The following is an 18740-nucleotide window of genomic DNA, read 5'->3' on the forward strand; positions in this document are numbered from 1 at the left end:
CGCCGTGCTTGTGGTTCCCCGGGGGCGCGTGTCCCGGCGGAGGCGTTCCGGCGCGGAGGCGCCTGGCGATGGCGATGGCGGGTGGGGGCAAGGGTCTGCTGGAGAACGCGAACCCGTTGGTGTTCCGGCGTCAGGGCGAGCGGGCCGTGACGCCGCGCGAGGAGGACGAGGCCCTGCCGGACCCCATCGACCCCAGGGAGGTCTTCGATATCCTTCCCGCCGGCGGGGAATGGGCGGGGGGGGGGGGGGGCTTTAGAGGGGAGGGGAGGGGAGGGGGCTGCCCTGCCTGGAGGAAGGAAGGAGGACCTCCTGTTTATTTATTTACTTATTTATTTATGTGCAGCTTTTCTATTCGGCCCTTCTCCTCCCCCCGCAGCAGGGGACTCAGGGCGGATCACAGTGTACACACATATATGGCAAACATTCCATGCCAGTAGGTTCTTGTGGGTTTTTTCGGGCTATGTGGCGCTGTTCTAGAGGCATTCTCTCCTGACGTTTCGCCTGCATCTATGGCAAGCATCCTCAGAGGTAGTGAGGTCTGCTGGAGCTGGGAAAAGGGGGGTTTATATATCTGTGGAATGGCTGGGGTGGGGCAAAGAGCTCTTCTCTGCTGGAGCTAGGTGTGAATGTTTCAGCTGATCACCTTCATTAGCATTTGAAGGCCTGGCTGAGCCTGGGAAAATCTCTTGCTGGGAGGTGTTAATCTGGCTACCAGTATTAAAAAAACTCTAGAATTGCAGCAGCAAAATAACAGAGAGGAAACAACCAGATTAACACCTCCCAGCAAGAGATTTTCCCAGGCTCAGGCAGGCCTTCAAATGCTAATCAAGGTGATCAGCTGAAACATTCACACCTAGCTCCAGCAGACAAGAGTCCTTTGCCCCACCTCAGCCATTCCACAGATATATAAACCCCTTTTCCCAGTTACCAAACAGACCTCACTACCTCTGAGGATGCTTGCCATAGATGCAGGTGAAATGTCAGGAGAGAATGCCTCTAGAACATGGCTCTATAGCCCGAAAAAACCCACAAGAACCTAGTGATTCCAGCCATGAAAGCCTTCGACAATACATTCAATGCCAATTTTTGACATGCAAACATATACATACACAGAGGCTATTTCACTTTTTTCTGGGCACCAGGGGAGCCGTCGCTTTCCTCGTCCATCTGCGACGCTGATGAAGCACTTCCGCATTCCCCGCATGCTTCCCGCTGGAATGCTTTGCTGGAGTCTTCTTTATGGCCTCATAAATCAGTTAATCCAGCCTCCCCACACTTTTTAAAGGTGGTACCTTATTTTCCTACTTGACAGATGCAACTCTCTTTCGGGTTGCAAAGGTCGACAACGGGCTACACAATTGGTTGGAAACCCACTCCAACCCGGGCTAGCTTTGAACTCATGACCTTTTGGTCAGAGAGATCTGAATGCAGATGACGCTCAGCCAGCTGCGCCACAATTTGTTTTGTTTTCTTTGATGTTTATTTGAGATGTATAAATTGTTCATGGTTATTTTTATTGACAGTTTTTAAATATACGTCTCTAGAATTTTGACCTAAAAAAGAAGTATTGTTGATGTTAAATCAGTGCGACTCAAAGGAATGCTCCACGGATTGGCCTTGGCCCATTGGTGGCTGGGACCTGGAGAGTTTCCCGGGGGGGGGGGGGGGGGGAATTGATACCAGGGTACACAAAGATGGTCCCAGTTTGCTGCAGCGAGGGAGCAGGATGCGGTTCTCTCACATCAGATAGCTTAGGAAGAAGTGCACACTTCATCAACGGTTCGGTTTGATTAACTGTTATTATTAGTTCATTGTGTTGCCATTTCCCTTTCCACTGAATTGTTCAGCATTCACGTATTGTGCATCATAATGAACTACGATGCAAGACTGAACAACCAATAACTCCAAAATGAACTTAGCAAAGATGTTGGGTGGATTCCTGTTGAACAGTTACACATGTATGAGCAAGGTTGACACATTCATAGCTATGCAGTATTCTCTCCTTAACACACCCGCACACCTCATCCGCGCCATCTCGGACCCGGAGCACCCGCTGACCCTGGAGGAGCTCAACGTGGTCGAGGAGGCACGCGTCCAGGTCTCTCTCTCTCTCTGCCTAGATCTCTCTGTCTGCATCTCTGTCACTATCTATCACTATCAGTTTCTCAATGTCTCCATGAGTCTACATCTCTTTCTATGTCTCTGTGTGTCTATGTCTCTTTCTAGCTAGCTATCTCACCACCACCCCCCACCCCCCTTACACAAACACACACGGGCAAGAACATAGGCAACAACAAAGATAGAGGACGGAAAGTTGGCGGTGACCCAGAGAGCAATGGAAAGAAGGAAGGAAGGAAAGAAAGAAAGATGGATGGATGGATGGATGGATGGACGTGTGGCAGGACAAGGAGAGAGAACGCCAGCCATGAGGAGCTGCGCCAAAGAACTGGGCTGTGGGGCAGGGTCAAAGAGGCCTGTGGGGCAAAAATGAGATGGACAGAGCCTCTTGCAAAAGGCCGCGGGTGGACATCCGACTCCCAAGCTGGAGAGGAAGAGGCCACAGGCCTTGCACTCAGTGGGGAGGAACCAAGGGTTAAATTGTTCAGACGGAAATAGAAAAGCAAAGCACAGGATCATATAGTTTGGGAAATAGGAGATTTGCACAAAGCCAGAGTGGATCAATGACAAATCAAATAGCTATATCTATCTACTTACCTTCTATCAGTATCAATCTATCTGTGTGTATATATATATATCTACTTACTATCTGAAGAACAAGCCCTATGAGGAGCGGCTTAAGGAGCTGGGCATATTTAGCCTGCAGAAGAGAAGGCTGGGAGGAGATATGATGAGGGCCATTGATAAATATGTGAGACGAAGCCACAGGGAGGAGGAGGGAGCAGGCTTCCTTTCTGCTTCCCTGGAGACTAGGACACAAAGGAACAATGGCTTCAAACTACAAGAGAGGAGATTCCATCTGAACATGAGGAAGAACTTCCTGACTGTGAGAGCCGTTCAGCAGTGGAACTCTCTGCCCCGGAGGGAGTGTGGTGGAGGCTCCTTCTTTGGAAGCTTTTAATCAGAGGCCATCTGTCAGGGGTGCTTTGAATGCAATATTCCTGCTTCTTGGCAGAATGGGGTTGGACTGGAGGATGGCCCAGGAGGTCTCTTCCCACTCTTCTAGGATTCTACGATTCTATCTATTTATTTATCTAATATTTATTTTAAATGTATATAACGACATAGCATACATGCATATTAGGTCCCAGTGTCTGGCGCTCCATCTCTCTCTCTCTATATATATATCTTTATCTATTTCTACCAGTCTATCAGTATCTGTATCTATATACACCCCTGTCTGTCTATTTCTCCATCTCTCTATCTTGGTGTGTGTTTGTATATCTTCCTAAAGGCCGCACTGACGCTCTGCCTGCACCTTGCCTGTGGCGAATGGCGTCCTCAGAGGATCCGAAGGTGGTAAACAATGGCGGGATGCCCAGGGAGGGAGGGAGGGAGGGAGGGGCCAGAGTCTGTTGGCCAAGTGCAGCTAGCAATCCTGTTGAATAGGATCCACCCATTAGTATGTGAGTTACTATGAAGGTCGCATCATCAGCTCATGCGGGCTACCTCCATGGTTACTCACATGCTCTTGGGTGGGTCCTCTTCCACATTTGCAAACCAGGCTTGCTAACTGCACCCTTTGCCCTTGGTGAACGGACAGTGGTTCTTTCCTCCCGGCCTGGACATCATCCCACAGGTATGTGACATACTCCACCAGATCCCCTGGAGACGCCTCCTCTCAGCCCCAGGTGCAGGGCTTGGTTGAGCAGCCGCACTTTGCCCCCAACGCTTTCAACGCTGCGTCTCTTCCAGGCCGACGATGCCGAGAGCACCGTCTCCGTGGCCTTCACGCCCACCATCCCGCACTGCAGCATGGCCACCCTCATCGGCCTGTCCATCAAGGTCAAGCTCATCCGCTCCCTGCCCGAAAGGTTCAAGGTGAGTCCGGGGGGGGGGGGGGGGGGACACGCCCGGCAAGAAGGGCCCAAAACGCTCTCATCCAGCACAGGATCAGAAGTCTTCTCAGGGAAGGTGGGGAGGCTCCGGCCTTGGGTCTCAGGCCTGCTTCCTTCCTTCCTTCCTTCCTTCCTTCCTTCCTTCCTTCCTTCCTTCCTTCCTTCTCTCTTCCGCCAGGTGGACGTCCACATCACGCAGGGGACACACGCCTCGGAGCACGCAGGTGAGAGCCTGTTCCCCACAGAGGGAGGGAGGGTGTGTGTGTGTGTGTGTGCGCGCGCCGGCATTTCCATCCCGCTTGGCACGGGGCCCCTTTCCCACAAGGTGATCCATTGTGTGCCGGTAAAGATAAAGGCAGAAATTCTCGTACAGGTTGCAAACAACTCCCTAGTTAAGAGTGGGAAGGAAGGAAGGAAAGCTGCGCAAAAGGCAGTGAGCAAAGGAGGCGGGGCAGCGCTGCCCGGGGCGCCAAGTGGGTGTGTGCTGCGCGTGTGCTGAGCATTGGGGCCCTTCTGGGGGTGGGTGGGTTGGGGGCCTGTGCGCACCCCCTTTGCCTCTCCCCCTCCTGCTTTGTTTTCACAGTAAACAAACAACTGGCCGACAAGGAGCGTGTGGCGGCCGCCTTGGAGAACAGCCACTTGCTGGAGGTGGTCAACCAGTGCCTCTCCGGGCGGCCCTGAGGCGTCCAGCGGAGGAGGAGGAGGAGGAGGAGGAGCCCCACTCACAGCTCTGGCCGGACCTGCCTCAGAAGATTGACATTCCTTCACTCATTCTTTGCTTTTGTACAGAAGACACAACATTAAAATGTGTGCTTTGTGAGTCTGCCTGGACTGAAGGAACACGTTTATTCTCATAGCGAAGACGCCCTGAGGGAGGGAGGTTGCTTTTGGGCCCCCCTTGACCCTCCAGGTCAGGCCTGAAGCGGACTTTGGACACAGCTAGAGAGGCGTCAGGGAAGAGGGAGAGTGTGAGTGTGAGTGGGTGTCTCTATCTAGGCTCTTTATATGCAAGTTGTATATAAACTACTTGTGGACTCTGTTTTCTGTCAGGACATGACGGCATTTCCGCTTCAGTAATCAAAGCCTGTTGCTGCTCTTCAGCTTACAAGATTTGTTTTTAAACTGAACACGTGAGTTCAGGACCAGATCCAGATACGTTTACATTTTATATAACACTAGCTTGGGGACCCGGTGGTGGCCAGATCATTTGAGAAAGACATTGTGTGGCAAGGTTGGGCTTTATCAGTTATTTATGTGGCTCTCAGGAAGTTAGTGATGGTACTGCAAGTCCCATCGTCCATGGTCCATCGTCCTCCAAACAGCACCAGGATGGAGAGTAGGTCATGGGGGCTCTGTGTGCCAAGTTTGGTCTTCATTAGTCATTGGATGAGTGTCACAGTGATCTCGGGAAGTGAGTAGAGGTACTTCAAGTCCCATCATCCGTGGTCCATCTCGAAACTGCAGTAGGATGTAGAGTGGGTCATGGGGGCTCTGTGTGCCAAGTTTGGTCTTTATCGGTCTTTGTTGGGGGGCGCAGTAGTCTGTGGGAACAAAAGGGTGGGAAAGTACTACAAATCCCATCATTGTCCATCCTCCCCCAACCCTAACCAGGATGTAAAGGGGTCATGGGGGTTGTGTGTGCCAAGTGTGGTCTTGATTGGCCATTGGATGAGGGTCTCAGCGGTCTCGGGAAGTGAGTGGAGGTACTTCAATTCCCATCATCCATGGTCAGCCATCCCCCAAGCTGCAATAGAATGTAGAGTGGGTCATGGGGGCTCCGTGTGCCAAGTTTGGTCTTTATCAGTCTTTGTTGGGGGCCACAGTGGTCTGTGGGAACCGATGGGTTTGAAAGTACTACAAATGCCATCATCCTTTGTCTGTCCTCCCCCAAACCTCACCAGGATGTAAAGGGGGTCATGGGGGTTATGTGTGCCAAGTTTGGTCCAGGCCCGTCACCCGTGCTGGTCACAGTGGCCTGTGAAAGTGGCGGCCAATTGGAAAGCTACCACATCCACCGTCCTTCCTTCCTCCCTCCGCATACAAACACTGACTTTTATTGTATACGTAGATTTAAGTTCTTGCCAGTTGGTGCCGTCATAGGAATCGCAAGAGAGGCATTCTTGAAATGCTCCAACATCCAGGTAAACCAGAACCTTGGTTCCAAAACGGGCAAAGATTTCTTAGAAGTACAAAAGCCAGGAAGAAGGACGTGTGGGATTGTCCGTGTGTCGTCCCCCCCCCCCGTCCCCCCCGCCCAACCAGGAAGGCACTGGCATGTAAAACAGACCACCTTTAAACTAGCTGCCATTGCAAGGAGATATTATTAATAGACCTGCATTGTGGTGTTGGGGGGTTCTGCACCCCTAACCCCCAACAAAGTGACGATCTCCTGCATTGCTCCCTCACTGAAGACTAAAGAGCTGCAGTCAATGCTCAAGGTGTTGTGCTGAATGGCATCCCGAGAGGCTGCCCCTTGTAGCATTGTTACGGGAGCATGGGAGCATTGTACTGGGATTGTGGCGCAGCTGGCTGAGTGTCGGCTGCATTAAGATCACTCTGACCAAAAGGTCATGAGTTTGAAGCCAGCCCGGGTTGGAGTGGGTTTCCAACCAATTGTGTGTAGCCTGTTGTCGACCTTTGCAACCCGAAAGACAGTTGCATCTGTCAAGTAAGAAAATTATGTACCACCTTAAAGTGTGGGGAGGCTAAATTAACTGATTTATGAGGCCATAAGGAGGACTCCAGCGGGGAAGCATGCGGGGAATGCGGAAGTGCTTCATCAGCGTCGCAGATGGACGAGGAAAGCGACAGCTCCCCTGGCAGCCAGAAAAAGTTAAATAGCCTCTGTGTATGTTTGTATGTCAAAAATTGGCATTGGATGTTTGCCATATATGTGCACACTGTAATCCGCCCTGAGTCCCCTGCTATGGGGTGAGCAGAAGGGCGGAATAGAAAAGCTGTAAATAAATTGTTAAACCCCTGTGCTGGCTGGACTGAAGACCAACAGGTTGCAGGTTTGAATCTGGGGGGAGACGGATGAGCTCCCTCTATCAGCTCCAGCTCCTCATGCAAAGGGGACATGAGAGAAGCTTCCCACAAGGATGATAAAAACATCAAATCATCCGGTGTGAGAGAATTGCAGACGGCCAATTCTCTCACACCAGAAGCGACTTGCAGTTTCTCGTCGCTCCTGACACGACAAAAAAAATTGTTATGTTCCACACCACAAGGGATTGTCCATTGTCACCCTCCTTCTGGTCTGCCGCTGCCCTCAGGCGCCCGCTGCCCTCCCGAGAGAGGCCCTTCTGACCTCATTAGACGCAAATCCGATCCCCGGCAAAGCCCTTAAGCTGGAACAAGGCCCCTCCCTGACACCGCCACCTCTCGTGAGGCGCAAAATGATTTATTGAAGGGGGTGCAGGGACCCCCTCCCCAAAAAAAAGCTTTCTGCTCAATCCAGGAATTGAGTTCGCACATGCATCCGCCCCTCACTTTCCCCTTCAGCCGCCTTTGTTGCAGTTCTGAAGACGGGGAAGTAGAAGAAGTCCTTGAGATACATCAAAAGTCCTCCAAAGACGTGGCAACTTGGCTGCCCTGTACAGTTGCCCAGCCACCCACATCTGGCCTTGCCTCCCCACCCTATGGAGAAAAGCAAGGTTTGGGGGCAGGGAAGGGGGGGTCTCTGGAGACCTTCAGGTGCCCCCCCAAAAGAGGACCAACAAGCAGAACGCCTTAGTTACAGTTTTGAAGATGGGAAGAAGAAGAAGTCCTTGAGATACATCAAAAGTCCTCCAAACACATGGCAACTTGGCTTCCTTGTACAGTTGCCCAGCCGCCCACATCTGGCCTTGCCTCCCCACCCTAAGGAAGAAAGGAAGGTTTTGGGGCAGGGGAGGGGGGTCTCTGGAGACCTTCAGGTGCCCCCCCAAAAGAGGACCAACAAGCAGAACCACGAAGTCCCTTCTTCAACCCTCGGCTTTTCTCTCTTCCAGCCAAACCTGCGGCCCAGATTCTGACCCACTTCCCTCCTGGCTGTGCAAGTGTGGGTGGCACAAAGGCTGCCTCAGAGGTCTTGGGGGGTGGGTGGGTGGGTGGGTGGGGGGCTTCTGCTGCATGTTCCTCCCCAACAGGAAGGGCTGGACTAGATGTCTCCCAAGTCTATGAGTCACAGTCTTCTCTGTGGGAAGCGCATGGACCTCCAAGGACTCCTCTCTCGGAGTAAAAGAACAAAGCCATGGCGACTCTCGGGCGGAGGGAAGGGGGCGGCACTTCCATCCACAACCTAACAGGAGGGCCGAGCTTGGGGGGCGGGATCCAGAGCCCCCACTTCCTCAGAGAAGGCTGCCATTCCTCCTCATCCCCTCCCACACCCCCCCAAAAATAAATAAGCCACTCCAGAGGTAGGGCATCCAGGGTTTCCTTTCCCCACAAAAGTCCTCTTCAGTGGGTCAATCCTCCAGGCCCTCCATAGACGCCCTAGAGATGCAGAACGAGCAGGGGCTGCTCTGGGGTGGGCCCACGGGGCGGGGGGGGGGCAGGGCTCAGTCCGGCAGCAGGCGCTCCAGCTCCTCCTCGTCCAGGCGGTTGGTGGCCACGATGTGGTCCAGCTGCTGCATGTAGCGCTCCAGGTCCAGCATGAAGTGGGGGATGCGGGCCTTCTCCAGCGCCCCCAGGTCCTTCAGCCGCCCCACGTCTTCGTAGGAGACCTGCGAGGAGACAGCTGTCAGCCCTGGGCCCCCTCCCCAGAAGACCCACGGAGGGGCCCTGGAGGGAGGAGGGAGGGGCGGAGGGCGGAGAAGAGCCCCACCCCTCCCCTCCCCTCCCCACATACGCTTTCAGTGCAAGGTCTGTGGGGGGAGGGTCAGCGTTTGGGGCTCTCCCTCGGAGCGTGCATTGTGCTACCACCACCCTCCCCACTCTTTATTTGTTTATTTACTGTATTTGTATACCGCCTTTCTCAGCCAATCGGCAACTCAAGGCGGTTTCCAGCAAAACAGGACACGTAAAACATCAACAAGAATAACAACATCATGAGCGCCTCCTTCTTATGAAGCATTGTCTAGTCCTATCGTCAGGTCATTCAATTTCCTATGTTGTTTACTCTCCATGTTTTAACTTGCCTCCGAAACATTAGTAGGGAGGGAGCCGATCTGATCTCCCGAGGGAGGGCTTTCCATAGCTGAGGGGGCACCACGGAGAAGGCCCTGTCTCGTCCCCACCAGACGTACTTGTGTCGAAGGCGGGACCGAGAGCAGGGCCTCCCCAGACGATCTCCGGGTCCTCGGTGGTTCGTAAGAGGAGATGTGTTCGGACAGGTAAGTTGGGCCAGAACCATTTAGGAATTTAAAGGCCAAAGCCAGCACTTTGAATTGGGCCCAGTAGCAAACTGGCAGCCAGTGGGGCTGGCGCAACAAGGGGGTTGGATGCTCCTATTAGCAACCTGGCTGCCGTTCGTTGGACTAGTTGAAGCTTCCGGACCGTCTTCAAAGGCAACCCCACGTAGAGCGCGTTGCAGTAGTCTATGTGGGATGCAACCAGAGCGTGGACTACCGTGGCCAAGTCAGGCTTCCCTAGGTAAGGGCATTGTATGCATTTTTAGTGTGAGATAGGAGGGAATAAACTACGACATACAATCTTCAAGATTCAGCAATCCAAATACAAGTCTGGTTTCCCCTTTCCCACCCGTGCACGCCCACCCATGACTTCCGACACCACTCAGGATGGAACTAGTATCTAACAAAACCTGTCCTGAGTTGTAGGTTTTTCGGGCTCTATGGCCATGTTCTAGAGGCATTCTCTCCTGACGTTTCGCCTGCATCTATGGCAAGCATCCTCAGGTTGTGAGGTCTGTTGGAACTAGGAAAGTGGGTTTATATATCTGTGGAATAATGACCAGGGTGGGACAAAGGACTCTTGTCTGCTGGAGCTAACGATGGAATTGAACCAAACTTTGCACACAGGCCTCCCATGACCAACAGAAAATACTAGCAGTGTTTGGTGGGTATTGACCTTGAGTTTGGGAGTTGTCGTTCACCTACATCCAGAGAGCACTGTGGACTCAAACAATGATGGATCTGGACCAAACTTGTCACTAATATTCCATATGTCCAAATATGAACACAGATGGAGTTTGGGAGAAATAGACCTTGGCATTTGGGATTTGTAGTTACTGGGATTTATAGTTCACCTACAATCAAAGACCATTCTGAATAAACCCCACGAATGACAGAACTGGGGCAAATCTCCCACACAGAACCCCCTTGACCATCCCAGGGCAAGAAAACATCATCAAAGCCCTCCTGACAGAGAGCCATACAGCCATAGATATAGATAGATAGATATGATTCACACAGAGAGAGATATAGCATTATAGATTTGAAAGGGATTCCTAAAGATGGACAATTATATGTTGCCTGTTCCAGAGTGGGCAAGCCAGACAATCTCTACGTCAACACTGTCAAACATCAAGAAATACTGTCGACCCACAAGCATAAAGACATTACATATATTAGAAACCAGCACTTTCTAATTACTTGATTTTCCATATCACCAGACTGGGCCACAGCAACGTGTGGCAGGGGACCGCTAGAAGGATATAACATTATAAAAAAACAATATTGGCAAATTTCTACGTTGTCTTTGCGAATTCTCTCCTGAAAGAAGCCCAAGAAGCACATTTCTGTGTTTTCCATAGTCTTCCCAGCAATGGCTTTGCGCTGCCCGCCCCCTTCCCAGGCCCACCTTGCCCAGTGCGGCCAGCAAGTGGAAGTCGATGGAGTGCCGGTGCCTCAGGATGCGGAGAATCCCGTCCAGGTAGACCTGGTCTTTGCTGAAGCAGCCTGGGAGAGAGAGAGAGAGAGAGAGGAGGGGGCATTGGGCTTCAGGCCAGGCCGTGGGGGTTGCGGACCCCTCCTCCCCCCACGCCTGACCCCCGACCCCCTGACCTGGCCCCGAGGTGTCGGCCTGGCCGCGCTTGGCCCGCACGCAGTACTCCCAGCGCACGCCGGCGTCGCGCACGAAGGGCTCCAGCTGCCGGAAGAGGTCGGCGAAGGAGAGGCGGCCGGCCTGGTAGACGGTGTAGTAGAGGAGGGCGGCGCGCCAGAGGAAGGGCCGCTTGCGGAAGAGGACGCTGTGGATGCTGGCCAGGCCCTCCTCCGTGGGGTTGGCCGCCTGCAAGCTGAACTGCTGCCGGCCCTCGGGGCTGTGCCACGGCTGCCGCGCGTTGTTCACCCCACGGATGTAGTGCGTGCCTGCGGGGGGGGGGGGGGGGGGAGGAGGGGGGGAGGAGGGGAGGCCGCGGTCACTGCCGGGCAAGGAGGCCGCCGCAGTCCAAAACGTCAAAACACTAGTGCTTTCAAGCGGGCAGCCCTGCAATTTTGGGCATGTTCGGGGGAATTTAATTTGGGAAGGTGAGGACCCCTGCAGATGAGAATTAATAATGATAATAATGATAATGATAACAATAATAATACTTTATTTGTACCCCGCTACCCTCTCCCCAAGGGACTCGGTGCGGCTTCCATGAGGCTGAGCCCACAACACAGCAATAACAAAGCAAAAACAACAATAATACAAATAAAAACTCATAACAGCAAATAAACAATAGACATTAGCAATAGCACGACAAAATTTAAAAACTTATGGCTGGGCCAAATGTAATAATTAAAATTTTAAGATATGCTGGACATGGCAGGTAAAATATGATTAGGGTGGATTTCCAGGGAGTGATGGTTGTGCAAAAACAATCCTAGGTCATTAATAAAGTGCATTTAAGGACAGACTGCTAGGAGTTTCTTATTCTGGGAAGGCACATTGGAATAACCACGTTTTCAGACTCCTCCTAAAGACTGCCAAGGTTGGGGCATGCCTGATGTCCTTAGGGAGTGGATTCCAGAGACAAGGGGCCACCACCGAGAAGGCCCTCTCCCTCGTCCCCACCAGTCGCACCTGAGACAGAGGTGGGAGCGTGAGCGGGGCCTCTCCAGATGATCGGAGAGATCGTGTGGGTTCGTACACAATGGCCCCACCCGAAATGACATTTCCCAGAATTCTGCAGGTGGCAGAAGAAGCCCAAAACGCAGGACTGCCCACTTTGAAGCCAGAGTCAGCTCAGTCTCTGGCACTTTATCACTAAAGTGCCAGAGACTGAGCTGACAGGGAAGCTGTTTGGGGAGAAAGTTGGCAGCCAAACTGGGCCAAAGATCCAGGTTGTGGGGAAACCGAGCCACACGACATGGTTGCGGCAGAACAATGGGACGCTTGAGCCTTGAGGACAAGCGCCCAGGAGGCGGCTTCTCAAAAGAAGGGGATCAAAGGGCCGTTGGCAAAGACTCCAACCAGAAATTGGTCAGTCTGTAAAGCCCAGCAGAGAAGAGGTGGGCCACCTTTTCTCAAGGCAGAGCCAGGCCCACAGGGAAGCCCCCTCCCCGGCCTGCCCCAACTATCACACAGCCTCTGCCCCCTCCCACGGCAGGCCCACCCCAGCCCCCCATGCAGCAATGCTTTGCCCCCATCCATCCATCCTTCCTTCCGGCCCTTGCCTGACCGATTTCGTGGCGCAGCATCCCCTCCAGCCAATTCTGCCGGGCCCCCGAGAGGTTGATGGCCAGTGTGGGGCGGCTGTTCTCCACCATCATCACGGCCTGCGAGAGGAGGTCCTCCGTCAGCTGAACCACCACCTGGAAGAGGAACAGGAAGAGGAAGAGGAAGCTGCACCCACCGGTTGCACTAGGAAGGCTGCCCCAGGAAGGATGCCTTGGACGCTCAAGGCAAGGGGAGCCACGCTGACCCTCACAGGCCGGGGAGAAGGCTCAGTGGAGGCCTTGCCACAGAAGGGGCAGAAATTCAGGCCCAAAGGCATCTCTAGCCTAGCATGGTGGACCAGCCCCATCTCCACCCCACGGCAGGGCACTTGTGGGGAACCTTCCTTCCTTCCCACCCGCCACTGAAGAATCCGCGAGGGACAGGCGCTGCTCTCACTGCCCACAGGCACTTTGCAAATCTTTGTGAATGAGCGTCCATTTCGGAGCCCCATGCTCCTTTTCCTGTTGATGTTCTCACCTCTCCCGAGCAGCCCTCCTTCTGCAGGTACTTCCGGATGACGGACCAGATCTGGCCCTTGCTGAGCAGCTTCCCCCCGTTGGTGGCCTCAAAGTCCTCGTAAGTGCCATAGCGCTCCAGGACGGCACTCATGATGCCCAGCGCCTGCGGGAAACACCAAGGCACTCAGCCTCCGAGAGGCCCCCAAGGAGACCAGGCACCCTCCGCCCACAAAAAGAGACCCCAAAGAGGTGGGGCCACTTTGCCAGGTGCACTCCGCCCCTCTACTTCCCCTTTTGAGGACAGCGGATACAGGAGAAGAACTCTGGGAAGGGTCCTTTTGGGAAAGGCTCCTTCCTGGTCCGCTCTACACAACATCACTTGGGGGGTGGGGGGTGGGGACTGTGAGTTTTGAAGGCTCTTTTCAGTGTATTTATTATATTTTAATCTGTTTTACCACACTGTACTAGATAACTGTTGTTAATTTTGTATTATGCTTTTTAAACTTGCCTAAAGTGTGGGATTGCAATGCCATAGAACTCCAGCGCTGCAACATTGACATTGTGTCATGATCTCTAGATCATGCCATACAACTGACACAAACCACATGGCCATGGGACATTGGGCCAAAAGGAAATGCAGGACAAACGGGGCAGCCATAAAACCGAGCTGCCAAGGGTGAGGGGAGAACTGGGCTTTGATATGGTAATGGGACTAGGTGCCAAAGGTAAGGGAGGAAATGGGCCTTGAGATGGAAAGGCTTTGAAATGGTCAAGGCACCAGGATACCTGAGTGTATGATTTATGGTATGCTAGTTAGTACTATATAGGAGGCCTGTAGTTGAAGCTCTTGTATTCCGAACAATAAACGTGTTGATGTCTACTCCACTTGTGATTCTCTGCGTGATCCTTCATAGGAGATTCCTCCAGAGCCACACAGCGTGGAACTGAGACACTTGACACATTGGCTTCCAACTGAGTCCCACTGTGGCCTGTCTAAGATGCTAGTTCTGACCTTTAAAACTCTTTACGGCCAGGGTCCATCATACCTTAGGGACCGCCTCTCCTTCTCTCATCATCATCGGAGGTCGCGATGACCATCCCAACGTGACTTACTCTCTATACCGGGTCCTAGAGAAGTGCCCTTGGAAAGGACCAGGCGCAGGTGGGTGGGCTTTCTCCATTTCTGCCCCTCCTGCCTTATTGTGGGATTCCTTATGGCCGCCCTACATGAGAGCCATGCGTGACTTCGGGCCTTTTACTCTCGCACTTCAGACACCTGGCTTTTTACTAGAGCATTCAATCTCTGTTAATTTTTAATTTTTGTATCTATGTATTTTACCTTTTATAATTTAGCTGTAAATCGCCTGGAGCATTCTCGGATGGAGGGCAATGAATAAATTATTAAATGATGATGATAATTGTTAGCTGACCCGAGTCCCTACAGGGAGGAAGGGAGGGTATCATCATCACCATCATCATCTCTATACACCCCCAAATGGCTGGAGGCCCCAATTTGGGAGGGGGCATTCTGCTCCTGTTCCCCCCCCCCCCCCAGAACTGAAGGCGGCCTCCAAGAGTCTGAGCTCCAACCTGAGAAGAGGTTCAGCACCTCGGAGAGCTCCCCCAGAGCCAGCCTGCATCCTCCTCCTCCCTTTCCCACCTTTGTTCTACTGGCGCTCGGGCCCATCGCAAAGCAACAAGGAGCGCCTCCTTAGTCTAGATTGCCACCCTTGGGTGCAAGGAAGGAGGAGGCTCCATTTGTAGGTGCCAAATAAGCCATCAAGGGGTCACCAGACAGCCCTGGAAACCCTTTTGGATTCAGACGGGAGTTCTTTCCAGCCCCATCGGATGGCAGAAGCTGCTGAAGCCTTGGCATGCATATGTATGTGACCCATTAGCAGTGACCGTGCCCAGTTTGGAGTGCCTGGGTCCGTCTTCCTGTGTCAAAGAGAAAGACCTCTTTTGTCATATGGACACAGAATGCCACCTAGATTCCTGCTCAGAGGAGACTGAAATACACAAACTGGTGGCTCAGAATTAACAGAGAGGATACCTTGATTGTGATACCTGGATTGGGACTGAGTGGCATTTAGAGGTCTCTTCCAACAGTATTATTATTATTGGGTTGTTGGAGGTTTTTCCGGGCTATATGGCCATGTTCTAGAGGCATTCTCTCCTGACGTTTCACCTGCATCTATGCCAAGCATCCTCAGAGGTAGTGAGGTCTGTTGGAACTAGGACAAAGGGTTTATGTATCTGTGGAATGACCAGGGTGGGACAAAGGACTCTTGTCTGCTGGAGCTAGGGGTGAATGTTTCAACTGACCACCTTGATTAGCATTTAATGGCTTGGAAGTGCCTGGGGGAATCTTTTCTTGAGAGGTGAACAGCAAAACTGCAGAGAGTAAACAATCAGGCACACCAAATCACCTGGTCTCACCTGGGGGAGGAACTTCCCGGAGGCCTCCCGGTACTTGTCGAGCACGGCTGCCGGGAGGGGCTCCTGGTACTGGAACTGGGGGTTGTAGGCGAAGGAGGCGCGGAAGAAGGCGGCCTTCTCCTGCTCCAGGTTGGCCGGGCGCAGGGCCACCAGCAGGCAGGGGCTCCTCCGGCCCTTCGCGTCCTTGCCCTTCTCCTTCTCCTTGTCCTTCTCCTTGGCCAGGTGGGGCAGGGAGCTGGCGCTGCGGAGGAGGCGGCCGGCCCGAGGCTCCCTCCGGTTCACGGCGCAGCTGCTCTCGCTCCGGCGCATCCAGCCGCGGGGGGCCGAAGGGGGAGGGGGATCCTTCTTGGAGGGGGCCAAGGGGGAGGAGCAGTCTGACTCCAGGGAGAGGGAGGGAGAGGGGGGCAGGGAGGGGCCCGGAGGGGGAAGAGGGGGCGGTGGAGGGGGCTCCTGCCCCCCATAGCGCTCTCCCTTGGGAGGAGGGGGGCTCCTCCTTCTCGTCCTCCCAGGAAGGTCCGGGCCGAAGACCCCCAGATGCGGCCGAGAGGGCGGGCGGAAGGGTCGCCTCCCGGAGTCCAGCACCATCGCAATCCGGGGCGCCTGCCTGGCATCCGCTGTGGAGGGACCGACCCCAAGGAGGGAGCCTGCGGGAAGGAAGGAGGGAGCGAGAAAATGAGGATGAGGAGGAGGAGGAGAAGAAGGAGAGAGGTGACGCTCAGGGACTGGAAGGAAAGAAGGGAGCCTGCAGGAGACAAGGAAGGAAGGAGGGAGGGAGGGAGGGAGGGAGGGGGAGAAGCAGAAGAGAGGTGAAGCTCAGGGACCTGAAGGAAAGGAGGAAGGGAGGGAGGGAGGGAGGGAGGGAGGGAGGGAGGGAGGGAGGAAGGATGGGAGGGAGGGAGGGAGGAGGAGGAGAAGCAGGAGAGAGGTGACGCTCAGGGACCGGAAGGAAAGAAGGGAGGGAGGGAAGGAAGGAAGGAGGGAGGGAGGAGGAGAAGCAGAAGAGAGGTGACGCTCAGGGACTGGAAGGAAAGAAGGGAGCCTGCAGGAGACAAGGAAGGAAGGAAGGAGGGAGGGAGGGAGGGAGGGAGGGAGGGGGAGAAGCAGAAGAGAGGTGAAGCTCAGGGACCTGAAGGAAAGGAGGAAGGGAGGGAGGGAGGGAGGGAGGGAGGGAGGGAGGGAGGAAGGATGGGAGGGAGGGAGGGAGGAGGAGGAGAAGCAGGAGAGAGGTGACGCTCAGGGACCGGAAGGAAAGAAGGGAGGGAGGGAAGGAAGGAAGGAGGGAGGGAGGAGGAGAAGCAGAAGAGAGGTGACGCTCAGGGACTGGAAGGAAAGAAGGGAGCCTGCAGGAGACAAGGAAGGAAGGAAGGAGGGAGGGAGGGAGGGAGGGAGGGAGGGGGAGAAGCAGAAGAGAGGTGAAGCTCAGGGACCTGAAGGAAAGAAGGAAGGGAGGGAGGGAGGGAGGAAAGAAGGGAGGGAGGGAGGGAGGGAGGGAGGAGGAGGAGAAGCAGGAGAGAGGTGATGCTCAGGGACCTGAAGGGAGGAAGGAGGGAGGGAGGGAGGGAGGAGAAGAAGCAGGAGAGAGGCGAAGCTCAGGGACCGGAAGGAAAGAAGGGAGCGAGGAAGGAAGTGAGGAGGAGGAGAAGCAGGAGAGAGGCAAAGCTCAGGGACCTGAAGGAAAGAAGGGAGGGAGGGATGAAGGGAGCTAGAGGAGAAGCAAAAGAGAGGTGAAGCTCAGGGACCTAAAGGAAAGAAGGGAGGGCGGGCGGAAGGGTCGCCTCCCGGAGTCCAGCACCATCGCAATCCGGGGCGCCTGCCTGGCATCCGCTGCGGAGGGACCGTCCCCAAGGAGGGAGCCTGCGGGAAGGAAGGAGGGAGCGAGAAAATGAGGAGGAGGAGAAGCAGGTGAAGCTCAGGGACCTGAAGGAAAGAAGGGAGGGAGGGAGGGAAGGGAGGAAGGAAGTGAGGAGGAGGAGAAGCAGAAGAGAGGAGAAGCTCAGGGACCTGCAGGAAAGGAGGGAGGGAGGGAGGGAAGGGAGGAAGGAAGTGAGGAGGAGGAGAAGCAGAAGAAAGGCGAAGCTCAGGGACCCGAAGGAAAGAAGGGAGCGAGGAAGGAAGGGAGGAGAAGAAGAAGCAGAAGAGAGGCGAAGCTCAGGGACCTGAAGGGAGGGAGGGAGGGAAGGGGGGAGGAAGAGAGGAAGGAAGGAGGAGCAGCAGCAGCAGAGAGAGGCCCAAGGCCAAAGAGACACCACTGGGGGGGGGGGGGGGGGGCTGTCTCCAGCCCTGAGGGAAGGAAGAGCAATGTGCGCCTTGCGTGGCCAGAGGAGGAGGAGGAGGAAGGGGCAGCCCCACAGACGGAGGCCGGCCAATGGGTGGGCAGACCCAGCCCCCCCCCCCCCCCCGCCTGCCCAGGGGCCTCTGTCTCCTTCCCTTAGAAGGAAAGGGTCACGGCGGGCGACCTCCCTCCTTCCCCTCCCTCCCTCCTTCTCCAGAGCCGACCCCCCGCTGCTGCTGCTTCCCAAGGGGGCCCAAAGGAGGGGGGGGGAGGCAGGGGGGAGGGGCTGAGTGCCCACTCGCCTTGGAGCCAGGCCTGGAGGCAGGAGGGGAGTGGCGGGGAGGCGGGCGGGGGCCCTCGGGGCATCACAATGGGGCTGGGGGGGGGAGAGAGGGGGAGGGGCCCCAACTGAGAACAGCCCCCTCCCCTCCAGGTAAAGGGGGCACAGGGAGGAGGGGCACGTGGGGAGGGAGGGAGGGAGGGGGGAGCCCTTCAATCCATCCCCCTCCCTACATCTGGATCATTGCGGCGGGGGGGGGGGGGCGGTTCCGCGGCGGCGGCGGAGCAGACAAAGGGAAGGAAGGAAGGAGGGAGGGAGGGGTTCCCAGTCAGTCCCTCCCTATTTCCCCATTCCCTTTCCCCTCCTTCCTTCCTTCCTTCCTTCCTTCCTTCCTTCCTTCCTTCCTTCCTTCCTTCCTTTCTCCTTCCTATTTCCCTCCCTCTTTCCTTACCTGACCCTCCGCCAGGTCCAGAGCGGCGGCGGCGGCGTTGCAAGTCTTGGGGAGGGAGGGGGGGTTTCCTTGTGGGGCGCGCATGCTCAGTCTCCTCCCCCCTCGCCTCCGGCCCTCCTTGGCCCCGCCCCCCAGGAACCGGGCTTCTCCTCCTGCACGCTTTTGAGTCACACGCGGGATACCCGTCCCCACGTTGCGCCCTTGACTCGTTGCCCCCCCCCCCCCGGAAGACGAGCACGGA

At 54.9% G+C, this 18740-nt stretch overlaps 2 protein-coding genes across 4 annotated transcripts; one reads left to right on the forward strand and one right to left on the reverse strand.

Annotated features, from left to right (window-relative positions):
• On the forward strand, positions 1-4841 carry CIAO2B (cytosolic iron-sulfur assembly component 2B). Its single transcript, XM_060788363.2, has 5 exons — positions 1-207; positions 2019-2098; positions 3874-3999; positions 4195-4240; positions 4600-4841. The coding sequence occupies exons 1-5, from the start codon at positions 69-71 to the stop codon at positions 4695-4697; spliced, it is 489 nt and encodes a 162-aa protein (XP_060644346.2). The 5' UTR covers positions 1-68; the 3' UTR covers positions 4698-4841.
• Positions 4842-7385: 2544 nt separating this feature from the next.
• On the reverse strand, positions 7386-18724 carry MATCAP1 (microtubule associated tyrosine carboxypeptidase 1). Of its 3 annotated transcripts, none has more exons than XM_067470910.1 (7): positions 18500-18724; positions 15497-16140; positions 13077-13220; positions 12562-12694; positions 10961-11266; positions 10758-10855; positions 7386-8722 (listed from the first exon to the last, which is right to left on the reverse strand). In XM_067470910.1, exons 2-7 carry the CDS (start codon positions 16079-16081, stop codon positions 8558-8560), a joined length of 1431 nt encoding a protein of 476 aa, XP_067327011.1. In that variant the 5' UTR covers positions 16082-16140; positions 18500-18724; the 3' UTR covers positions 7386-8557. The 3 variants fall into 3 exon arrangements, with proteins under 3 accessions (XP_067327011.1, XP_067327010.1, XP_060643801.1); XM_067470909.1 differs by having other exon boundaries at positions 15497-17350; XM_060787818.2 differs by lacking the exon at positions 18500-18724 and having other exon boundaries at positions 15487-15576.
• Positions 18725-18740: the final 16 nt, after the last annotated feature.

This window comes from Anolis sagrei, chromosome 8 (genome assembly GCF_037176765.1).
Source record: "Anolis sagrei isolate rAnoSag1 chromosome 8, rAnoSag1.mat, whole genome shotgun sequence".
In the NCBI taxonomy this organism is placed as follows: Eukaryota; Metazoa; Chordata; class Lepidosauria; order Squamata; family Dactyloidae; genus Anolis; species Anolis sagrei.

What these genes read in the sequence shown, in the direction of transcription:
- CIAO2B (XM_060788363.2), top strand. Translation starts at nt 69, where the DNA reads ATGGCGATGGCGGGTGGGGGCAAGGGTCTGCTGGAGAACGCGAACCCG. An exon ending in TCGAGGAGGCACGCGTCCAG is followed by an intron (nt 2,099 to 3,873) that starts GTCTCTCTCTCT and finishes CGTCTCTTCCAG; the next exon opens with GCCGACGATGCCGAGAGCAC. An exon ending in ACACGCCTCGGAGCACGCAG is followed by an intron (nt 4,241 to 4,599) that starts GTGAGAGCCTGT and finishes TTGTTTTCACAG; the next exon opens with TAAACAAACAACTGGCCGAC.
- MATCAP1 (XM_067470910.1), bottom strand. Translation starts at nt 16,081, where the DNA reads ATGGTGCTGGACTCCGGGAGGCGACCCTTCCGCCCGCCCTCTCGGCCG. An exon ending in CCGGGAAGTTCCTCCCCCAG is followed by an intron (nt 13,221 to 15,496) that starts GTGAGACCAGGT and finishes TGTTTCCCGCAG; the next exon opens with GCGCTGGGCATCATGAGTGC. An exon ending in AGGAGGGCTGCTCGGGAGAG is followed by an intron (nt 12,695 to 13,076) that starts GTGAGAACATCA and finishes TTCCTCTTCCAG; the next exon opens with GTGGTGGTTCAGCTGACGGA.